We start from the raw sequence: 20,346 nt of genomic DNA, 5'->3' as shown, positions 1-20,346 counted from the left end.
TCTAACCTGTTAATATAGGCCCCCTCTCTCTCCCAGTCTAACCTGTTAACATAGGCCCCCTCTCTCTCCCAGTCTAACCTGTTAATATAGGCCCCCTCTCTCTCCCAGTCTAACCTGTTAATATAGGCCCCCTCTCTCTCTCCCAGTCTAACCTGTTAATATAGGCCCCTCTCTCTCCCAGTCTAACCTGTTAATATAGGCCCCCTCTCTCTCCCAGTCTAACCTGTTAATATAGGCCCCCTCTCTCTCCCAGTCTAACCTGTTAATATAGGCCCCCTCTCTCTCCCAGTCTAACCTGTTAACATAGGCCCCCTCTCTCTCCCAGTCTAACCTGTTAATATAGGCCCCCTCTCTCTCCCAGTCTAACCTGTTAATATAGGCCCCCTCTCTCTCCCAGTCTAACCTGTTAACATAGGCCCCCTCTCTCTCCCAGTCTAACCTGTTAATATAGGCCCCCTCTCTCTCCCAGTCTAACCTGTTAATATAGGCCCCCTCTCTCTCCCAGTCTAACCTGTTAATATAGGCCCCCTCTCTCTCCCAGTCTAACCTGTTAACATAGGCCCCCTCTCTCTCCCAGTCTAACCTGTTCATGTAGATCCATGACCATGGCTCCTTGCTGCTGTGTGTGGTGGTGAGCTGCTTGATGAGAATGATGGACAGCAGGGTGCAGTAACCGTGGAGACAGGGCGGGGGGGTGGAACGCTCGAGGTTCCTCCACGCCCCCTCCGACAGGGGCTGGGGGCTGGCCGTAGGGGGGAGGAGGGTAGCTCTGGTGGGGGTGAGGGTAGTGGTGGCGGTAGCTTTGGTCCTGGGGGTCCAGTCGGATGGAGGGGGGAGGAGGGGAGGGGTGGTGGGGAGGAGGAGGGGGAGGTGACGGGGGGTACGGGAGAGACGGCCGCGCTGGCGACGCGCTGGAGGACTGGAGGAAAGGGGGGGGGGGGGAGTTAAGTGTCATCCATCAACACAAAATGTCATCACCATAGTTACAATCATCATCATCATCCTTAGCTCTTACTGGTCAATATTGACTACTGAGCAAACAGAGCTCAGATTCCAAAATGACTCACTGGCTGGCTAACCGGCTAGCTAACAAAGTAACCAAGCTAAAAAGCACAGTACCAGGTGAGGTAACAGTCTCTTACCTGTGTCTGTGTCTGACAGGTGTATGGCAGCGCTCCTGGTGGTAGTGGGGGTTAGGGGGAGGCCTGCGACTGTGGGGCAGCTCCCACGGCCTCATTGGTGGAGAGGGGGTGGAGGGCAGGGCCACCGTGGAGAGATCCAGCACTGATTGGCCAGATAGCCTCTGACGCTTTGGACTGGGGCTGTCCTCATTCTGTTGGAAGGGATGGGAAGAAAATGGAGAGCAGAGGAGGAGGGGAAGAGCGAGGAGGAGGAGGAGAGCGAGGAGGAGGGGGAGAGGGAGAGCGAGGGCGAGGGGGAGAGTGAGGGGGAGGGGGAGAGCGAGGAGGTGGGGGAGAGCGAGGAGGAGGGGGAGAGGGAGAGCGAGGGGGAGAGCGAGGGGGAGAGTGAGGGGGAGAGTGAGGGGGAGGAGGTGGGGGAGAGCGAGGAGGAGGGGAGAGGGAGAGCGAGGGGGAGAGCGAGGGGGAGAGTGAGGGGAGAGTGAGGGGGAGTAGGTGAGGGGGGAGAGCGAGGAGGTGGGGGAGAGCGAGGAGGGCGAGGAGGAAGGGGAGAGCGAGGAAGAGGGGGAGAGGGAGAGCGAGGGGGAGAGCGAGGAGGAGAGCGAGGAGGAGGGTGAGAGGGAGAGCGAGGGGGAGAGCGAGGGGGAGAGCGAGAGGGCGAGGGGGAGAGTAGATAAACCAAGGTTAGCTTCACATACCACCTATAACTCTATCATGAATCAATAGAGATGTAGCAGACCCTCTGATTAACAGTCCATATTGTTGCTCAGTAACACACAGGCCCTGTCCTACCCCCATATTGTTGCTCAGTATCACACAGGCCCTGTCCTACCCCCATATTGTTGCTCAGTATCACACAGGCCCTGTCCTACCCCCATATTGTTGCTCAGTAACACACAGGCCCTGTCCTACCCCCATATTGTTGCTCAGTAACACACAGGCCCTGTTCTACCCCCATATTGTTGCTCAGTAACACACAGGCCCTGTTCTACCCCCATATTGTTGCTCAGTAACACACAGGCCCTGTTCTACCCCCATATTGTTGCTCAGTAACACACAGGCCCTGTTCTACCCCCATATTGTTGCTCAGTAACACACAGGCCCTATTCTACTCCATATTGTTGCTCAGTAACACACAGGCCCTGTTCTACCCCCATATTGTTGCTCAGTATCACACAGGCCCTGTTCTACCCCCATATTGTTGCTCAGTAACACAGGCCCTGTTCTACCCCCATATTGTTGCTCAGTAACACACAGGCCCTGTTCTACCCCCATATTGTGACTCATGGTATTTCCTCCGTGAGTGAGAGACATGAATACAGGCCCATGTGAGAGTCATGTCAACGTGAGATGCAGTGAGACATACTTTCACAGACACAGTTGGGGAACACTTTTCAGTCAGCGGTGAGTCACTTACCGGAAAGAGCTCGCTCACTCCCTCGTGTACAGAAACACACACACACAAGCTCATGTGCAATTCACACCAGTTTTCATTTCATCAACTACAGTGACAGAAAATATTCTTCAAAACACCTATTTTTCAGTGGCAATTGACGAGACTGTACCTGACTAAATAGACCCAGAAAAAACTAGAACTAAAAGGAAAAAATATTTTTCATTTGGGTTAACTAAAACAAAGTAAATTATCGGACTAAAATTTGCAATTTGGTGACAACAAATCATTGATGCAAAACAAGGCACACACACCATGGACACCCCCCTCCCCCGGTGGTAAGGCTCACACCATGGACACCCCCCTCCCCCGGTGGTAAGGCTCACACCATGGACACCCCCCTCCCCCGGTGGTAAGGCTCACACCATGGACACCCCCCCGGTGGTAAGGCTCACACCATGGACACCCCCCTCCCCGGTGGTAAGGCTCACACCATGGACACCCCCCCTCCCCGGTGGTAAGGCTCACACCATGGACACCCCCCTCCCCGGTGATAAGGCTCACACCATGGACACCCCCCTCCCCCGGTGATAAGGCTCACACCATGGACACCCCCCCCTCCCCCGGTGGAAAGGCTCACACCATGGACACCCCCCCTCCCCCGGTGGAAAGGCTCACACCATGGACACCCCCCTCCCCCGGTGGAAAGGCTCACACCATGGACACCCCCCTCCCCCGGTCGTAAGGCACACACCATGGACACCCCCCTCCCCCGGTCGTAAGGCACACACCATGGACACCACCCCGTGGTAAGGCTCACACCATGGACACCACCCCGTGGTAAGGCACACACCATGGACACCACCCCGTGGTAAGGCACACACCATGGACACCACCCCGTGGTAAGGCACACACCATGGACACCACCCCGTGGTAAGGCACACACCATGGACACCACCCCGTGGTAAGGCACACACCATGGACACCACCCCGTGGTAAGGCACACACCATGGACACCACCCCGTGGTAAGGCACACACCATGGACACCACCCCGTGGTAAGGCACACACCATGGACACCACCCCGTGGTAAGGCTCACACCATGGACACCACCCCGTGGTAAGGCTCACACCATGGACACCACCCCGTGGTAAGGCTCACACCATGGACACCACCCCGTGGTAAGGCTCACACCATGGACACCACCCCGTGGTAAGGCTCACACCATGGACACCACCCCGTGGTAAGGCTCACACCATGGACACCACCCCGTGGTAAGGCTCACACCATGGACACCACCCCGTGGTAAGGCTCACACCATGGACACCACCCCGTGGTAAGGCTCACACCATGGACACCACCCCGTGGTAAGGCTCACACCATGGACACCCCCCCGGTGATAAGGCTCACACCATGGACACCACCCCGTGGTAAGGCTCACACCATGGACACCCCCCTCCCCCCGTGGTAAGGCACACACCATGGACACCACCCCGTGGTAAGGCTCACACCATGGCTTCTTGGCAGATTCTCTGTCCAGTGTCTGTTCTTTTGCCCATCTTAATCTGTTCTTTTTATTGGCCAGTCTGAGATATGGCTTTTTCTTTGCAACTCTGCCTAGAAGGCCAGTATCCCGGAGTCACCTCTTCACCGTTGACGTTGAGACTGGTGTTTTGCGGGTACTATTTAATGAAGCTGGCAGTTGAGGACTTGTGAGGCGTCTGACGCTACTTAATGCTAGCTAGCTAGCTGCAATCTATCAGACCACTACTGATGACGCTACTTAATGCTAGCTAGCTGCAACCCATCAGACCACTACTGATGACGCTACTTAATGCTAGCTAGTTAGCTGCAATCTATCAGACCACTACTGATGACCCTACTTAATGCTAGCTAGCTAGCTGCAACCCATCAGACCACTACTGATGACGCTACTTAATGCTAGCTAGCTGCAACCCATCAGACCACTACTGATGACGCTACTTAATGCTAGCTAGTTAGCTGCAATCTATCAGACCACTACTGATGACCCTACTTAATGCTAGCTAGTTAGCTGCAACCCATCAGACCACTACTGATGACCCTACTTAATGCTAGCTAGTTAGCTGCAACCTATCAGACCACTACTGATGACCCTACTTTGTCTCCAGTACAGCTACAGGAGGGTAGGTGGCAGCGCTCCAGACTGACCATTTAGTGACATTTTGAAACCCTTTGACTTGGCTGTGAAAGTTCCATTTGGAATTGATCGCGTGCAAGCTGAACATTCATTACATGGTCACCTCAGTCCAAAGTTTGAAAACATCCTATTGTTTAGGCAACTAAAACGATGATTTGGTCAAACAGTATCTGCTTCAGGGTGATGTGTTTCTTTAACACTATTTAACTAGGCAAGTCAACTAAGAACAAATTGTTATATACAATGACGGCCTAGCGGAGAACAGTGGGTTAACTGCCTTGTTCAGGGGCAGAAAGACAGATTTTTACCTTGTCAGCTTGGGGATTCGATCTAGCAACCTTTTCGGTTACTAGTCCAACGCTCTAACCACTAGCCTTGCTGCCGCCCCAGTGGGGCTGTTGGAAACAGAATCAGAGATAGCCTTGACGTTACAGAACAGACTGAATGATGTCTAGTCTACTGGGACGTTACAGAACAGACTGAATGATGTCTAGTCTACTGGGACGTTACAGAACAGACTGAATGATGATGTCTAGTCTACTGAGACGTTACAGAACAGACTGAATGATGTCTAGTCTACTGAGACGTTACAGAACAGACTGAATGATGATGTCTAGTCTACTGGGACGTTACAGAACAGACTGAATGATGTCTAGTCTACTGGGACGTTACAGAACAGACTGAATGATGTCTAGTCTACTGGGACGTTACAGAACAGACTGAATGATGTCTAGTCTACTGGGACGTTACAGAACAGACTGAATGATGTCTAGTCTACTGGGACGTTACAGAACAGACTGAATGATGTCTAGTCTACTGGGACGTTACAGAACAGACTGAATGATGATGTCTAGTCTACTGGGACGTTACAGAACAGACTGAATGATGTCTAGTCTACTGAGACGTTACAGAACAGACTGAATGATGTCTAGTCTACTGAGACGTTACAGAACAGACTGAATGATGTCTAGTCTACTGGGACGTTACAGAACAGACTGAATGATGTCTAGTCTACTGAGACGTTACAGAACAGACTGAATGATGATGTCTAGTCTACTGGGACGTTACAGAACAGACTGAATGATGTCTAGTCTACTGAGACGTTACAGAACAGACTGAATGATGTCTAGTCTACTGGGACGTTACAGAACAGACTGAATGATGTCTAGTCTACTGGGACGTTACAGAACAGACTGAATGATGTCTAGTCTACTGAGACGTTACAGAACAGACTGAATGATGTCTAGTCTACTGAGACGTTACAGAACAGACTGAATGATGTGTCTAGTCTACTGAGACGTTACAGAACAGACTGAATGATGATGTCTAGTCTACTGAGACGTTACAGAACAGACTGAATGATGATGTCTAGTCTACTGGGACGTTACAGAACAGACTGAATGATGATGTCTAGTCTACTGGGACGTTACAGAACAGACTGAATGATGTCTAGTCTACTGAGACGTTACAGAACAGACTGAATGATGATGTCTAGTCTACTGGGACGTTACAGAACAGACTGAATGATGATGTCTAGTCTACTGAGACGTTACAGAACAGACTGAATGATGATGTCTAGTCTACTGAGACGTTACAGAACAGACTGAATGATGATGTCTAGTCTACTGAGATGTTACAGAACAGACTGAATGATGTCTAGTCTACTGAGACGTTACAGAACAGACTGAATGATGATGTCTAGTCTACTGAGACGTTACAGAACAGACTGAATGATGTCTAGTCTACTGAGACGTTACAGAACAGACTGAATGATGATGTCTAGTCTACTGAGACGTTACAGAACAGACTGAATGATGTCTAGTCTACTGAGACGTTACAGAACAGACTGAATGATGTCTAGTCTACTGAGACGTTACAGAACAGACTGAATGATGTCTAGTCTACTGGGACGTTACAGAACAGACTGAATGATGATGTCTAGTCTACTGAGATGTTACAGAACAGACTGAATGATGATGTCTAGTCTACTGAGATGTTACAGAACAGACAATGATGATGTCTAGTCTACTGGGACGTTACAGAACAGACTGAATAGGAGACAGTGTCCTCAGTAAGTAGGCTTCCATCTTTGACAGAAAGCTTTAAACAGTCACAGTCGCTGAGTGACGTGTACACATACACACACGAGCAACATGATTGTTAACAGGAAACAGCTGGATCGCAGGCTGCAGACACACACACCCACGGTCACACCCACAGGATGCAGGCAGGCAGGCAGCTGCCACTGAGCAGACAGTTTTACAGGCAGTAACACCCTCAGCATCTGCACTAGTCCATTTCAACTCCTGTTTCAGACTAGCACAGACACACAAATGAATGATGAGGGAGGAAGTTAGACGCACAAATATCATACCCCCCCCAAAATGCTAACCTCCCTGGTTATTGTATTGGTGAGAGGTTAGCATGTCTTGGGGGGTTATGATATAAAATGCTGACCTCCCTGGTTATTGTAATGGTGAGAGGTTAGCATGTCTTGGGGGGGTTATGATAAAATGCTAACCTCCCTGGTTATTGTAATGGTGAGAGGTTAGCATGTCTTGGGGGGTTATGATAAAATGCTAACCTCCCTGGTTATTGTAATGGTGAGAGGTTAGCATGTCTTGGGGGGTTATGATAAAATGCTAACCTCCCTGGTTATTGTAATGGTGAGAGGTTAGCATGTCTTGGGGGGTTATGATAAAATGCTAACCTCCCTGGTTATTGTAATGGTGAGAGGTTAGCATGTCTTGGGGGGTTATGATAAAATGCTAACCTCCCTGGTTATTGTAATGGTGAGAGGTTAGCATGTCTTGGGGGGTTATGATAAAATGCTAACCTCCCTGGTTATTGTAATGGTGAGAGGTTAGCATGTCTTGGGGGGGTTATGATAAAATGCTAACCTCCCTGGTTATTGTAATGGTGAGAGGTTAGCATGTCTTGGGGGGGTTATGATAAAATGCTAACCTCCCTGGTTATTGTAATAGTGAGAGGTTAGCATGTCTTGGGGGGGTTATGATAAAATGCTAACCTCCCTGGTTATTGTAATGGTGAGAGGTTAGTTAAATAAAAGGTTACATATGGTGAACCTCATTATCATTTGAAATCCAAAACAAAAAACGGGTCACTGTCCCAATACCTGGAGATCACTGTACTGTATAGTCAAATTAAACAGCTCTTTAATGTTTTTCTTTATGGATGTTGTTGTTGTTGACGGTTTATAAATCACACTGAAATATACATTATTTAGGCTCTAATTCAAATATATGTATCTATTATTGTAGAGATTTAAAAGGTCATAACTCAGGTTCTGAGAAATGTCTCTCGGATTTAAAAAGAAGTGGATTTAGGACAGTGTAGACCGTCCCTCCCCCCATCAATCCCCCCCGTCCCCCTCCATCTCAAACCGTTAAGGACAGTGTAGACCCCCCCCTCCATCTCAAACCGTTAAGGACAGTGTAGACCCCCCTCCATCTCAAACCGTTAAGGACAGTGTAGACCCCCCTCCATCTCAAACCGTTAAGGACAGTGTAGACCCCCCCCTCCATCTCAAACCGTTAAGGACAGTGTAGACCCCCCCTCCATCTCAAACCGTTAAGGACAGTGTAGACCCCCCCTCCATCTCAAACCGTTAAGGACAGTGTAGACCCCCCCTCCATCTCAAACCGTTAAGGACAGTGTAGACCCTCCTTCCATCTCAAACCCCTAAGGACAGCCAGTATAACTATTCACCCCCCCCCCCCCCCGTTGCACCCCATCCTAAATTATTCCACAGCGTCACGATACCAAGGCAGAAAAAGTAGGTATATTAGCCCACGTTACAGAATGGAACTTGATCCAGACAGATAAACTCAGCTATTGCTCTGTTCAACCCGTTGGACATCAAGACTGTACTCGTCAACATTTACCCAGAGACCACCATGTTATTAATGAATCAATTACACAATCAATGACTGTGTTTACCAACCTAACTACGTAATAACATCATGTTAGTCATTTATTTGAATGGTTCATCTTTATTGATAAACTGGGTGAATCAAGATGTAGCCTAGGTCTATCCACAATACAGGTGAATACATATTCAATAGGAGTGTGTGTATGCATTGAGTTATTCAGCTTGTTTTGGCAGATTTCATGGGGGCTACAGATGACATCCTGAATGGAAAGGAAACAGATTATATTGGCAAACTGCTAAGAGAACACACAGTATTATTTGAATTGTACTGATCAACATTTGCATAGTTGACGCTTCTTTTATAAAAAGGGTGCACTGTCTCTTTAACCAGTAATGACATCATTCATGAGGCAAGGAGGGCACGCCCAGGAGTCAGTCAGCTGACCCAATAGGTCATCTTTGGGAGAGAAGTGAGACAGACTGAATAGGAGAATGAATACTGTTTTTTGGTGGCAATCAGTTTTGAAAAGAAATCTGCATATTTCACAAACAAAGTACTAGGAGTAGTGAATTGATGTTAGCTTTAGCTGTCAGCTAGCAAGGAAAGTTAGCGATAGCTTCCAGCTTTTTAGGCTATCTTCTAGCATTGTCAAGTTATTCTAGCCTGTATGGACATTGTATTTATTTATTTGTAATTTATATTTAACCTTTATTTAACTCGACAAGAACAAATTCTTATTTAATGAATGACGGCCTAGGAACAGTGGGTTAACTGCGACAGATTTTTACCTTGTCAGCTCGGGGATTCGATCTAGCAACCTTTTTCGATTACCCGCCGCCTCCCCTCCTCTAACCGCCAGGCTACCCGCCGCCTCCCCTCTAACCGCCAGGCTACCCGCCGCCTCCCCTCTAACCGCCAGGCTACCCGCCGCCTCCCCTCTAACCGCCAGGCTACCCGCCGCCTCCCCTCTAACCGCCAGGCTACCCGCCGCCTCCCCTCTAACCGCCAGGCTACCCGCCTCCCCCCCTCTAACCGCCAGGCTACCCGCCCCTCCCCTCTAACCGCCAGGCTACCCGCCGCCCCCTCTAACCGCCAGGCTACCCGCCTCCCCCTCTAACCGCCAGGCTACCCGCCTCCCCCTCTAACCGCCAGGCTACCCGCCTCCCCCCTCTAACCCCCAGGCTACCCGCCTCCCCCCTCTAACCGCCAGGCTACCCGCCTCCCCCCTCTAACCGCCAGGCTACCCGCCTCCCCCCTCTAACCGCCAGGCTACCCGCCTCCCCCTCTAACCGCCAGGCTACCCGCCTCCCCTCTAACCGCCAGGCTACCCGCCTCCCCTCTAACCGCCAGGCTACCCGCCTCCCCTCTAACCGCCAGGCTACCCGCCTCCCCTCTAACCGCCAGGCTACCCGCCTCCCCTCTAACCGCCATGCTACCCGCCGCTCCATGCGAAGAGTAATTCAGTTTCAACATTTCTACATTCCATGTCACATTATTTAAGTGTGTTAACTTCTGTGCAGTGAGTCAGCGGACATGATGCAGCCCAGACTCCCAGGCTAGCAGTGGAGCAGACAGGGTGGTCTATAATAGGATTATATCCACCTCCCCCTCATCCACTCTCCCTCATCCACTCCCCCTTTCCCTCCATATTCCTCTCTACCTCCCCCTCATCCACTCTCTTTCCCTCCCCCTCATCCACTCTCTTTCCCTCATCCACTCTCTCTTTCCCTCCATATTCCTCTCTACCTCCCCCTCATCCCCTCTTCCACGCCCTGCATTCCCTCCCACCACATTCCTTAACTTCTGCTCCACTTCAGTCCAATCAACCAGTCCCACCCACAGAACCCATCCTCCTCCACACACGGCCCAGAGGTATGGACCTGACAGTTCCTCTTTCACCATGAGGTCATATCTGTAAACACTAGAGGAGCTGCTGGAGCACGATATCATGACTCTGTTTGTGTGTGTGTGTGTCTCACCTTGTCACCCTCCTCTCCACAGGCATGGTCAGGATGGCTCCTCCCCCCTACGGCTCCTAGACACAGAGATACCATCGTTACTACAGACCCTGGTTCAAATCCAGGCTGGATCACAACCTGCTGTGATTGGGAATCCCATAGGGCGGCGCACAATTGGCCCGGTGGCGTCCGGGTTTGGCCTGGGTAGGCAGTCATTGTAAATAAGAAGGTTATTAACTGACTTGCCTAGTTAAATAAAACAATATGAACAGTGGTAGACTGGCCCCTATGGCTCCTAGACACAGAGATACCATTATTAACAGTGGTAGACTGGCCCTATGGCTCCTAGACACAGAGATACCATTATTAACAGTGGTAGACTGGCCCTATGGCTCCTAGACACAGAGATACCATTATTAACAGTGGTAGACTGGCCCTATGGCTCCTAGACACAGAGATACCATTATTAACAGTGGTAGACTGGCCCTATGGCTCCTAGACACAGAGATACCATTATTAACAGTGGTAGACTGGCCCTATGGCTCCTAGACACAGAGATACCATTATTAACAGTGGTAGACTGGCCCTATGGCTCCTAGACACAGAGATACCAATATTAACAGTGGTAGACTGGCCCTATGGCTCCTAGACACAGAGATACCATTATTAACAGTGGTAGACTGGCCCTATGGCTCCTAGACACAGAGATACCATTATTAACAGTGGTAGACTGGCCCTATGGCTCCTAGACATACTACGGCTATAGAGACTAGATGAGACTAAGGCTATAGAGACTAGATGAGACTAAGGCTATAGAGACTAGATGAGACTAAGGCTATAGAGACTAGATGAGACTAAGGCTATAGAGACTAGATGAGACTAAGGCTATAGAGACTAGATGAGACTAAGGCTATAGAGACTAGATGAGACTAAGGCTATAGAGACTAGATGAGACTAAGGCTATAGAGACTAGATGAGACTAAGGCTATAGAGACTAGATGAGACTAAGGCTATAGAGACTAGATGAGACTAAGGCTATAGACTAGATGAGACTAAGGCTATAGACTAGATGAGACTAAGGCTATAGAGACTAGATGAGACTAAGGCTATAGAGACTAGATGAGACTAAGGCTATAGAGACTAGATGAGACTAAGGCTATAGAGACTAGATGAGACTAAGGCTATAGAGACTAGATGAGACTAAGGCTATAGAGACTAGATGAGACTAAGGCTATAGAGACTAGATGAGACTAAGGCTATAGAGACTAGATGAGACTAAGGCTATAGAGACTAGATGAGACTAAGGCTATAGAGACTAGATGAGACTAAGGCTATAGAGACTAGATGAGACTAAGGCTATAGAGACTAGATGAGACTAAGGCTATAGAGACTAGATGAGACTAAGGCTATAGAGACTAGATGAGACTAAGGCTATAGAGACTAGATGAGACTAAGGCTATAGAGACTAGATGAGACTAAGGCTATAGAGACTAGATGAGACTAAGGCTATAGAGACTAGATGAGACTAAGGCTATAGAGACTAGATGAGACTAAGGCTATAGAGACTAGATGATACTAAGGCTATAGAGACTAGATGAGACTAAGGCTATAGAGACTAGATGAGACTAAGGCTATAGAGACTAGATGAGACTAAGGCTAAGAAAGGCTTAGAGATTTAACCCCTATTGTTGTTTTGATTATCAAACATCTGGACCTCAACATACAAACATGTTTGTGTGAGTTAGTGTCTAGAGCGAGAGAGCGAGAGAGAGAGAGAGAAAAGGACTAGCTACACTCCTTACATTCAGAAGCAGAAAACAACACACCAAACACACACACCAAAGCCAGTAATCCAGGATTAAAGCAGCCGTTTTAGATGACTGTTACTCTGTTTCATCTTCCATTCAGCTGGTTTGTTTTCCTTCTGGAGGTCTGACTGAGGTGACGTCACATCACACTACCAGAACTACTGACACTACAGCCCTGGTCTGTCCTTGACTTCTCCCAAGTGGACACTGGAGTCCCAAATGACTCCACACACACACACACACAGGGACAGGAAGGAACAGGACAGCAGGCCTGATAGAGTGGATGTGTCAGGGATGCCATGGGTGAAGGGGGGGATAGAATGGATGTGTCAGGGATGCCATGGGTGAGGGGGGGATAGAATGGATGTGTCAGGGATGCCATGGGTGAGGGGGGATAGAATGGATGTGTCAGGGATGCCATGGGTGAGGGGGGATAGAATGGATGTGTCAGGGATGCCATGGGTGAAGGGGGGATAGAATGGATGTGTCAGGGATGCCATGGGTGAGGGGGGGAGAAATAGAGTGGATGTATCAGGGATGCCATGGGTGGGGGGGTGGGGGAATAGAGTGGATGTATCAGGGATGCCATGGGTGAGGGGGGGGAATAGAGTGGATGTGTCAGGGTTGCCATGGGTGAGGGGGGGGATAGAGTGGATGTGTAAGGGTTGCCATGGGGATGTGGAAAATAAGAGAGGAGAGACTGGGGGAGGGGGAGATAGAGGCATGGGTAAGATATATGGAGGGGAGGAGAGAGAGAGAGAGAGATTGTGGCTTCTCTTGACTGCTATTGATTTTCTGTAAGCTTCAGAGTGCATCAGCTGTAAGGGGGATGGTGGGACAGAGAGAGAGAGAGAGACAGGGGATGGTGGGACAGAGAGAGAGAGACAGGGGATGGTGGGACAGAGAGAGAGAGAGACAGGGGATGGTGGGACAGAGAGAGAGAGAGACAGGGGATGGTGGGACAGAGAGAGAGAGAGACAGGGGATGGTGGGACAGAGAGAGAGAGAGACAGGGGATGGTGGGACAGAGAGAGAGAGAGACAGGGGATGGTGGGACAGAGAGAGAGAGAGACAGGGGATGGTGGGACAGAGAGAGAGAGACAGGGGATGGTGGGACAGAGAGAGAGAGACAGGGGATGGTGGGACAGAGAGAGAGAGAGACAGGGGATGGTGGGACAGAGAGAGAGAGAGACAGGGGATGGTGGGACAGAGAGAGAGAGAGACAGGGGATGGTGGGACAGAGAGAGAGAGAGACAGGGGATGGTGGGACAGAGAGAGAGAGAGACAGGGGATGGTGGGACAGAGAGAGAGAGAGACAGGGGATGGTGGGACAGAGAGAGAGAGAGACAGGGGATGGTGGGACAGAGAGAGAGAGAGACAGGGGATGGTGGGACAGAGAGAGAGAGAGACAGGGGATGGTGGGACAGAGAGAGAGAGAGACAGGGGATGGTGGGACAGAGAGAGAGAGAGACAGGGGATGGTGGGACAGAGAGAGAGAGAGACAGGGGATGGTGGGACAGAGAGAGAGAGAGACAGGGGATGGTGGGACAGAGAGAGAGAGAGACAGGGGATGGTGGGACAGAGAGAGAGAGAGACAGGGGATGGTGGGACAGAGAGAGAGAGAGACAGGGGATGGTGGGACAGAGAGAGAGAGAGACAGGGGATGGTGGGACAGAGAGAGAGAGAGACAGGGGATGGTGGGACAGAGAGAGAGAGAGACAGGGGATGGTGGGACAGAGAGAGAGAGAGACAGGGGATGGTGGGACAGAGAGAGAGAGAGACAGGGGATGGTGGGACAGAGAGAGAGAGAGACAGGGGATGGTGGGACAGAGAGAGAGAGAGACAGGGGATGGTGGGACAGAGAGAGAGAGAGACAGGGGATGGTGGGACAGAGAGAGAGAGAGACAGGGGATGGTGGGACAGAGAGAGAGAGAGACAGGGGATGGTGGGACAGAGAGAGAGAGAGACAGGGGATGGTGGGACAGAGAGAGAGAGAGACAGGGGATGGTGGGACAGAGAGAGAGAGAGACAGGGGATGGTGGGACAGAGAGAGAGAGAGACAGGGGATGGTGGGACAGAGAGAGAGAGAGACAGGGGATGGTGGGACAGAGAGAGAGAGAGACAGGGGATGGTGGGACAGAGAGAGAGAGAGACAGGGGATGGTGGGACAGAGAGAGAGAGAGAGACAGGGGATGGTGGGACAGAGAGAGAGAGAGACAGGGGATGGTGGGACAGAGAGAGAGAGAGACAGGGGATGGTGGGACAGAGAGAGAGAGAGACAGGGGATGGTGGGACAGAGAGAGAGAGAGACAGGGGATGGTGGGACAGAGAGAGAGAGAGACAGGGGATGGTGGGACAGAGAGAGAGAGGACAGGGGATGGTGGGACAGAGAGAGAGAGAGACAGGGGATGGTGGGACAGAGAGAGAGAGAGACAGGGGATGGTGGGACAGAGAGAGAGAGAGACAGGGGATGGTGGGACAGAGAGAGAGAGAGACAGGGGATGGTGGGACAGAGAGAGAGAGAGACAGGGGATGGTGGGACAGAGAGAGAGAGAGACAGGGGATGGTGGGACAGAGAGAGAGAGAGACAGGGGATGGTGGGACAGAGAGAGAGAGAGACAGGGGATGGTGGGACAGAGAGAGAGAGAGACAGGGGATGGTGGGACAGAGAGAGAGAGAGACAGGGGATGGTGGGACAGAGAGAGAGAGAGACAGGGGATGGTGGGACAGAGAGAGAGAGAGACAGGGGATGGTGGGACAGAGAGAGAGAGAGACAGGGGATGGTGGGACAGAGAGAGAGAGAGACAGGGGATGGTGGGACAGAGAGAGAGAGAGACAGGGGATGGTGGGACAGAGAGAGAGAGAGACAGGGGATGGTGGGACAGAGAGAGAGAGAGACAGGGGATGGTGGGACAGAGAGAGAGAGAGACAGGGGATGGTGGGACAGAGAGAGAGAGAGACAGGGGATGGTGGGACAGAGAGAGAGAGAGACAGGGGATGGTGGGACAGAGAGAGAGAGAGACAGGGGATGGTGGGACAGAGAGAGAGAGAGACAGGGGATGGTGGGACAGAGAGAGAGAGAGACAGGGGATGGTGGGACAGAGAGAGAGAGAGACAGGGGATGGTGGGACAGAGAGAGAGAGAGACAGGGGATGGTGGGACAGAGAGAGAGAGAGACAGGGGATGGTGGGACAGAGAGAGAGAGAGACAGGGGATGGTGGGACAGAGAGAGAGAGAGACAGGGGATGGTGGGACAGAGAGAGAGAGAGACAGGGGATGGTGGGACAGAGAGAGAGAGAGACAGGGGATGGTGGGACAGAGAGAGAGAGAGACAGGGGATGGTGGGACAGAGAGAGAGAGAGACAGGGGATGGTGGGACAGAGAGAGAGAGAGACAGGGGATGGTGGGACAGAGAGAGAGAGAGACAGGGGATGGTGGGACAGAGAGAGAGAGAGACAGGGGATGGTGGGACAGAGAGAGAGAGAGACAGGGGATGGTGGGACAGAGAGAGAGAGAGACAGGGGATGGTGGGACAGAGAGAGAGAGAGACAGGGGATGGTGGGACAGAGAGAGAGAGAGACAGGGGATGGTGGGACAGAGAGAGAGAGAGACAGGGGATGGTGGGACAGAGAGAGAGAGAGACAGGGGATGGTGGGACAGAGAGAGAGAGAGACAGGGGATGGTGGGACAGAGAGAGAGAGAGCAGGGGATGGTGGGACAGAGAGAGAGAGAGACAGGGGATGGTGGGACAGAGAGAGAGAGACAGGGGATGGTGGGACAGAGAGAGAGAGAGACAGGGGATGGTGGGACAGAGAGAGAGAGAGACAGGGGATGGTGGGACAGAGAGAGAGAGAGACAGGGGATGGTGGGACAGAGAGAGAGAGACAGGGGATGGTGGGACAGAGAGAGAGAGAGCAGGGGATGGTGGGACAGAGAGAGAGAGACAGGGGATGGTGGGACAGAGAGAGAGAGACAGGGGATGGTGGGACAGAGAGAGAGAGACAGGGGATGGTGGGACAGAGAGAGAGAGACAGGGGATGGTGGGACAGAGAGAGAGAGACAGGGGATGGTGGGACAGAGAGAGAGAGACAGGGGATGGTGGGACAGAGAGAGAGAGACAGGGGATGGTGGGACAGAGAGAGAGAGACAGGGGATGGTGGGACAGAGAGAGAGAGACAGGGGATGGTGGGACAGAGAGAGAGAGACAGGGGATGGTGGGACAGAGAGAGAGAGACAGGGGATGGTGGGACAGAGAGAGAGAGACAGGGGATGGTGGGACAGAGAGAGAGAGACAGGGGATGGTGGGACAGAGAGAGAGAGACAGGGGATGGTGGGACAGAGAGAGAGAGACAGGGGATGGTGGGACAGAGAGAGAGAGACAGGGGATGGTGGGACAGAGAGAGAGAGACAGGGGATGGTGGGACAGAGAGAGAGAGACAGGGGATGGTGGGACAGAGAGAGAGAGACAGGGGATGGGTGGGACAGAGAGAGAGAGACAGGGGATGGTGGGACAGAGAGAGAGAGACAGGGGATGGTGGGACAGAGAGAGAGAGACAGGGGATGGTGGGACAGAGAGAGAGAGACAGGGGATGGTGGGACAGAGAGAGAGAGACAGGGGATGGTGGGACAGAAAGAGAGAGACAGGGGATGGTGGGACAGAGAGAGAGAGACAGGGGATGGTGGGACAGAAAGAGAGAGACAGGGGATGGTGGGACAGAGAGAGAGAGACAGGGGATGGTGGGACAGAGAGAGAGAGACAGGGGATGGTGGGACAGAGAGAGAGAGACAGGGGATGGTGGGACAGAGAGAGAGAGACAGGGGATGGTGGGACAGAGAGAGAGAGACAGGGGATGGTGGGACAGAGAGAGAGGGAGGGATCAGCTTCAGAGTGCATCAGCTATTTCTATCCATTTCCTCTTCTCCTCCTCCATTATTTTGTCACCATTTCTCCCTCCAACACATTACACCCTCTCTACGCATCACTAGCCCCCCCACATCTCTTCTTCATGTCATACCCCCCCTCTCTCATCCTCTCCATTCCTCCCTCTCTCATTAACACATCCCTGTCTAGCTCTCTTTTCCATATCGTTCTCCCTCCATCTCTCTCTTATCAGTAGCTGGTGAGATTATTTCTTACTAACTTTTCACATCGAAAAACGAGAGAAATTGAGAGGCGAGAGAAAGAGGCGAGAAAGTAAGGAGAGAGGAGAGAGAGAGAGGCGAGAGAGTGTGAGAGACACACACAGGAAGATATTAAGACATCTGAACACAACACAGACAGACTTCAGCCTTGTAGAATACAATGAGGCCTTCACCTCAGACACACTAAAATGCTACTTCATAAAACAGAAAAACAGAACAAGCAAAGCACTTGACTGACAGCACCGTGTGTGTGTGTGTGTGTGTGTGTGTGTGTGTGTGTGTGTGTGTGTGTGTGTGTGTGTGTGTGTGTGTGTGTGTGTGTGTCCCATTGTAGACAGGAATGACTCTCCCTTTCCCTCCCTAGATTTGACTTTCCCCTTCTGCCCTTATTGTTTTCATTCTCTCCTCCCAACTCTTCTGTTGTAGTTGTAGTAGTAGTAGTAGCCACAGTAGTAGTAGTAGTAGTAGTAGTAGTAGCCACAGTAGTAGTAGTAGTAGTAGTAGTAGTAGTAGTAGCCACAGTAGTAGTAGTAGTAGTAGTAGTAGTAGTAGTAGTATTAGTAGTAGTAGTAGTAGTAGTAGCCACAGTAGTAGTAGTAGTAGTAGCCACAGTAGTAGTAGTAGTAGCCACAGTAGTAGTAGTAGCCACAGTAGTAGTAGTAGTAGTAGTAGTAGTAGTAGTAGCCACAGTAGTAGTAGTAGTAGCCACAGTAGTAGTAGTAGTAGTAGTAGCCACAGTAGTAGTAGTAGTAGTAGCCACAGTAGTAGTAGTAGCCACCGTAGTAGTAGTAGTAGTAGTAGTCACAGTAGTAGCCACAGTAGTAGTAGTAGCCACAGTAGTAGTAGTAGTAGTAGCCACAGTAGTAGTAGTAGCAGCAGCCAGTAGTAGTAGTAGTAGTAGCCACAGTAGTAGTAGTAGTAGTAGTAGTAGTAGTAGTAGTAGTAGTAGTAGTAGTAGTAGTAGTAGTAGTAGCCACAGTAGTAGTAGTAGTAGTAGTAGTAGTAGTAGTAGTAGTAGTAGTAGTAGTAGCCGCAGTAGTAGTAGTAGTAGTAGTAGTAGTAGTAGCCACAGTAGTAGTAGTAGTAGCCACAGTAGTAGTAGTAGTAGCCACAGTAGTAGTAGTAGTAGTAGCCACAGTAGTAGTAGTAGTAGTAGTAGTAGTAGCCACAGTAGTAGTAGTAGTAGTAGCCACAGTAGTAGTAGTAGTAGTAGCCACAGTAGTAGTAGTAGCCACAGTAGTAGTAGTAGTAGTAGTAGTCACAGTAGTAGCCACAGTAGTAGTAGTAGCCACAGTAGTAGTAGTAGTAGTAGCCACAGTAGTAGTAGTAGTAGTAGCCACAGTAGTAGTAGTAGTAGTAGTAGTAGTAGCCACAGTAGTAGTAGTAGTAGTAGCCACAGTAGTAGTAGTAGTAGTAGTAGTAGTAGCCACAGTAGTAGTAGTAGTAGTAGTAGCCACAGTAGTAGTAGTAGTAGTAGCCACAGTAGTAGTAGTAGTAGTAGTAGTAGTAGCCACAGTAGTAGTAGTAGTAGCCACAGTAGTAGTAGTAGCCACAGTAGTAGTAGTAGCCACAGTAGTAGTAGTAGTAGTAGTAGTAGTAGTAGCCACAGTAGTAGTAGTAGCAATAGTGATATAATGATCTCCATGTCTCTCTCTGTCCCAAATTGCACCTTCTTCCCTTTTATAGTACACTAGTGTTAAACAGGACCCAATAGAGCTTTGGTCACTAGTGTTAACTTCTTTGGGATAGGGGGTGGTATTTTGACGTCCGGATGAAAAGCGTGCCCAAAGTAAACTGCCTGCTACTCAGGCCCAGAAGATTAGATTTGGACAGAAAACACTCTAAAGTTTCTAAAACTGTTAAAATAATGTCTGTGAGTATAACAGAACTGAAATGGCAGGCGAAACCCCGAGGACAATTCATCCCCCCAAAAAATACATTTCATCCTACCACTGATTTCAATGGATATCACTTTTATTATAAGGCGAAGTCCTCCCACATTGCAGTTCCTAGGGCTTCCACTAGATGTCAACAGTCTTTAGAAAGAGTTTCAGGCTGATTTTTGGAAAAATGAGGCAGAATTTGTAGTTTTTCTAGGTGGCTCCCATTGTGGCTGTAGTGTTTCCAAGCGCGTGAATGAGAGCGCGTTCTTTGGTACTTTTCTCCGGTAAAGACAATAACGATTCTCGGTCTTAAACAATAAAATGTATTTGCGTATTAGGGTACCTATTGTTTGAATATAAACGTTGATTGACTTGTTCGGATAATTGAAATGTTAACGTTTAGGATTCATTTTGTATGCATTTTGAAGGAGGGAAACCGAGTGGATTATTGACTGAAGCGCGCCAGCTAAACTGAGTTTTTATGGATATAAAGAAGGACATTATCGAACAAAAGGACCATTTGTAATGTAACTGGGACCTTTTGGAGTGCCAACAGAAGAAGATCTTCAAAGGTAAGGCATATATTATATCGCTATTTCTGACTTTCCTGTCGCAACCCTGACCTGTTCACCGGACGTGCTACCTGTACCAGACCTGCTGTTTTCAACTCTCTAGAGACAGCAGGAGCGGTAGAGATACTCTCAATGATCGGCTATGAAAAGCCAACTGACATTTACTCTTGAGGTGCTGACTTGTTACACCCTCGACAACTGTGAATATTATTATTTGACCATGCTGGTCATCTATGAACATTTGAACATCTTGGCCATGTTCTGTTATAATATCCACCCGGTACAGCCAGAAGAGGACTGGCCACCCCTCATAGCCTGGTTCCCCTCTAGGTTTCTTCCTAGGTTCTGGCCTTTCTATGGAGTTTTTCCTGGCCACCGTG

At 50.1% G+C, this 20,346-nt stretch overlaps 1 protein-coding gene across 1 annotated transcript in view; it reads right to left on the bottom strand.

Moving 5' to 3' along the window:
- rnf38 (ring finger protein 38) overlaps window positions 1-20,346 on the bottom strand; it is a 63,328-nt gene that overhangs the window by 24,280 nt on the left and 18,702 nt on the right. Inside the window, exons 3-7 of the mRNA XM_045711273.1 lie at window positions 10,584-10,639; window positions 1,143-1,333; window positions 863-919; window positions 769-815; window positions 584-723 (exon numbers count right to left, since the gene is read on the bottom strand). Coding sequence (XP_045567229.1) covers window positions 584-723; window positions 769-815; window positions 863-919; window positions 1,143-1,333; window positions 10,584-10,639 — 491 coding nt within the window. The remainder of the gene's footprint in view (window positions 1-583; window positions 724-768; window positions 816-862; window positions 920-1,142; window positions 1,334-10,583; window positions 10,640-20,346) is intronic.

The sequence above is a fragment of the Salmo salar genome, unplaced genomic scaffold, assembly GCF_905237065.1.
Source record: "Salmo salar unplaced genomic scaffold, Ssal_v3.1, whole genome shotgun sequence".
Taxonomy (NCBI): domain Eukaryota; kingdom Metazoa; phylum Chordata; class Actinopteri; order Salmoniformes; family Salmonidae; genus Salmo; species Salmo salar.
This window is presented reverse-complemented; position numbering and strand designations above follow the sequence as displayed.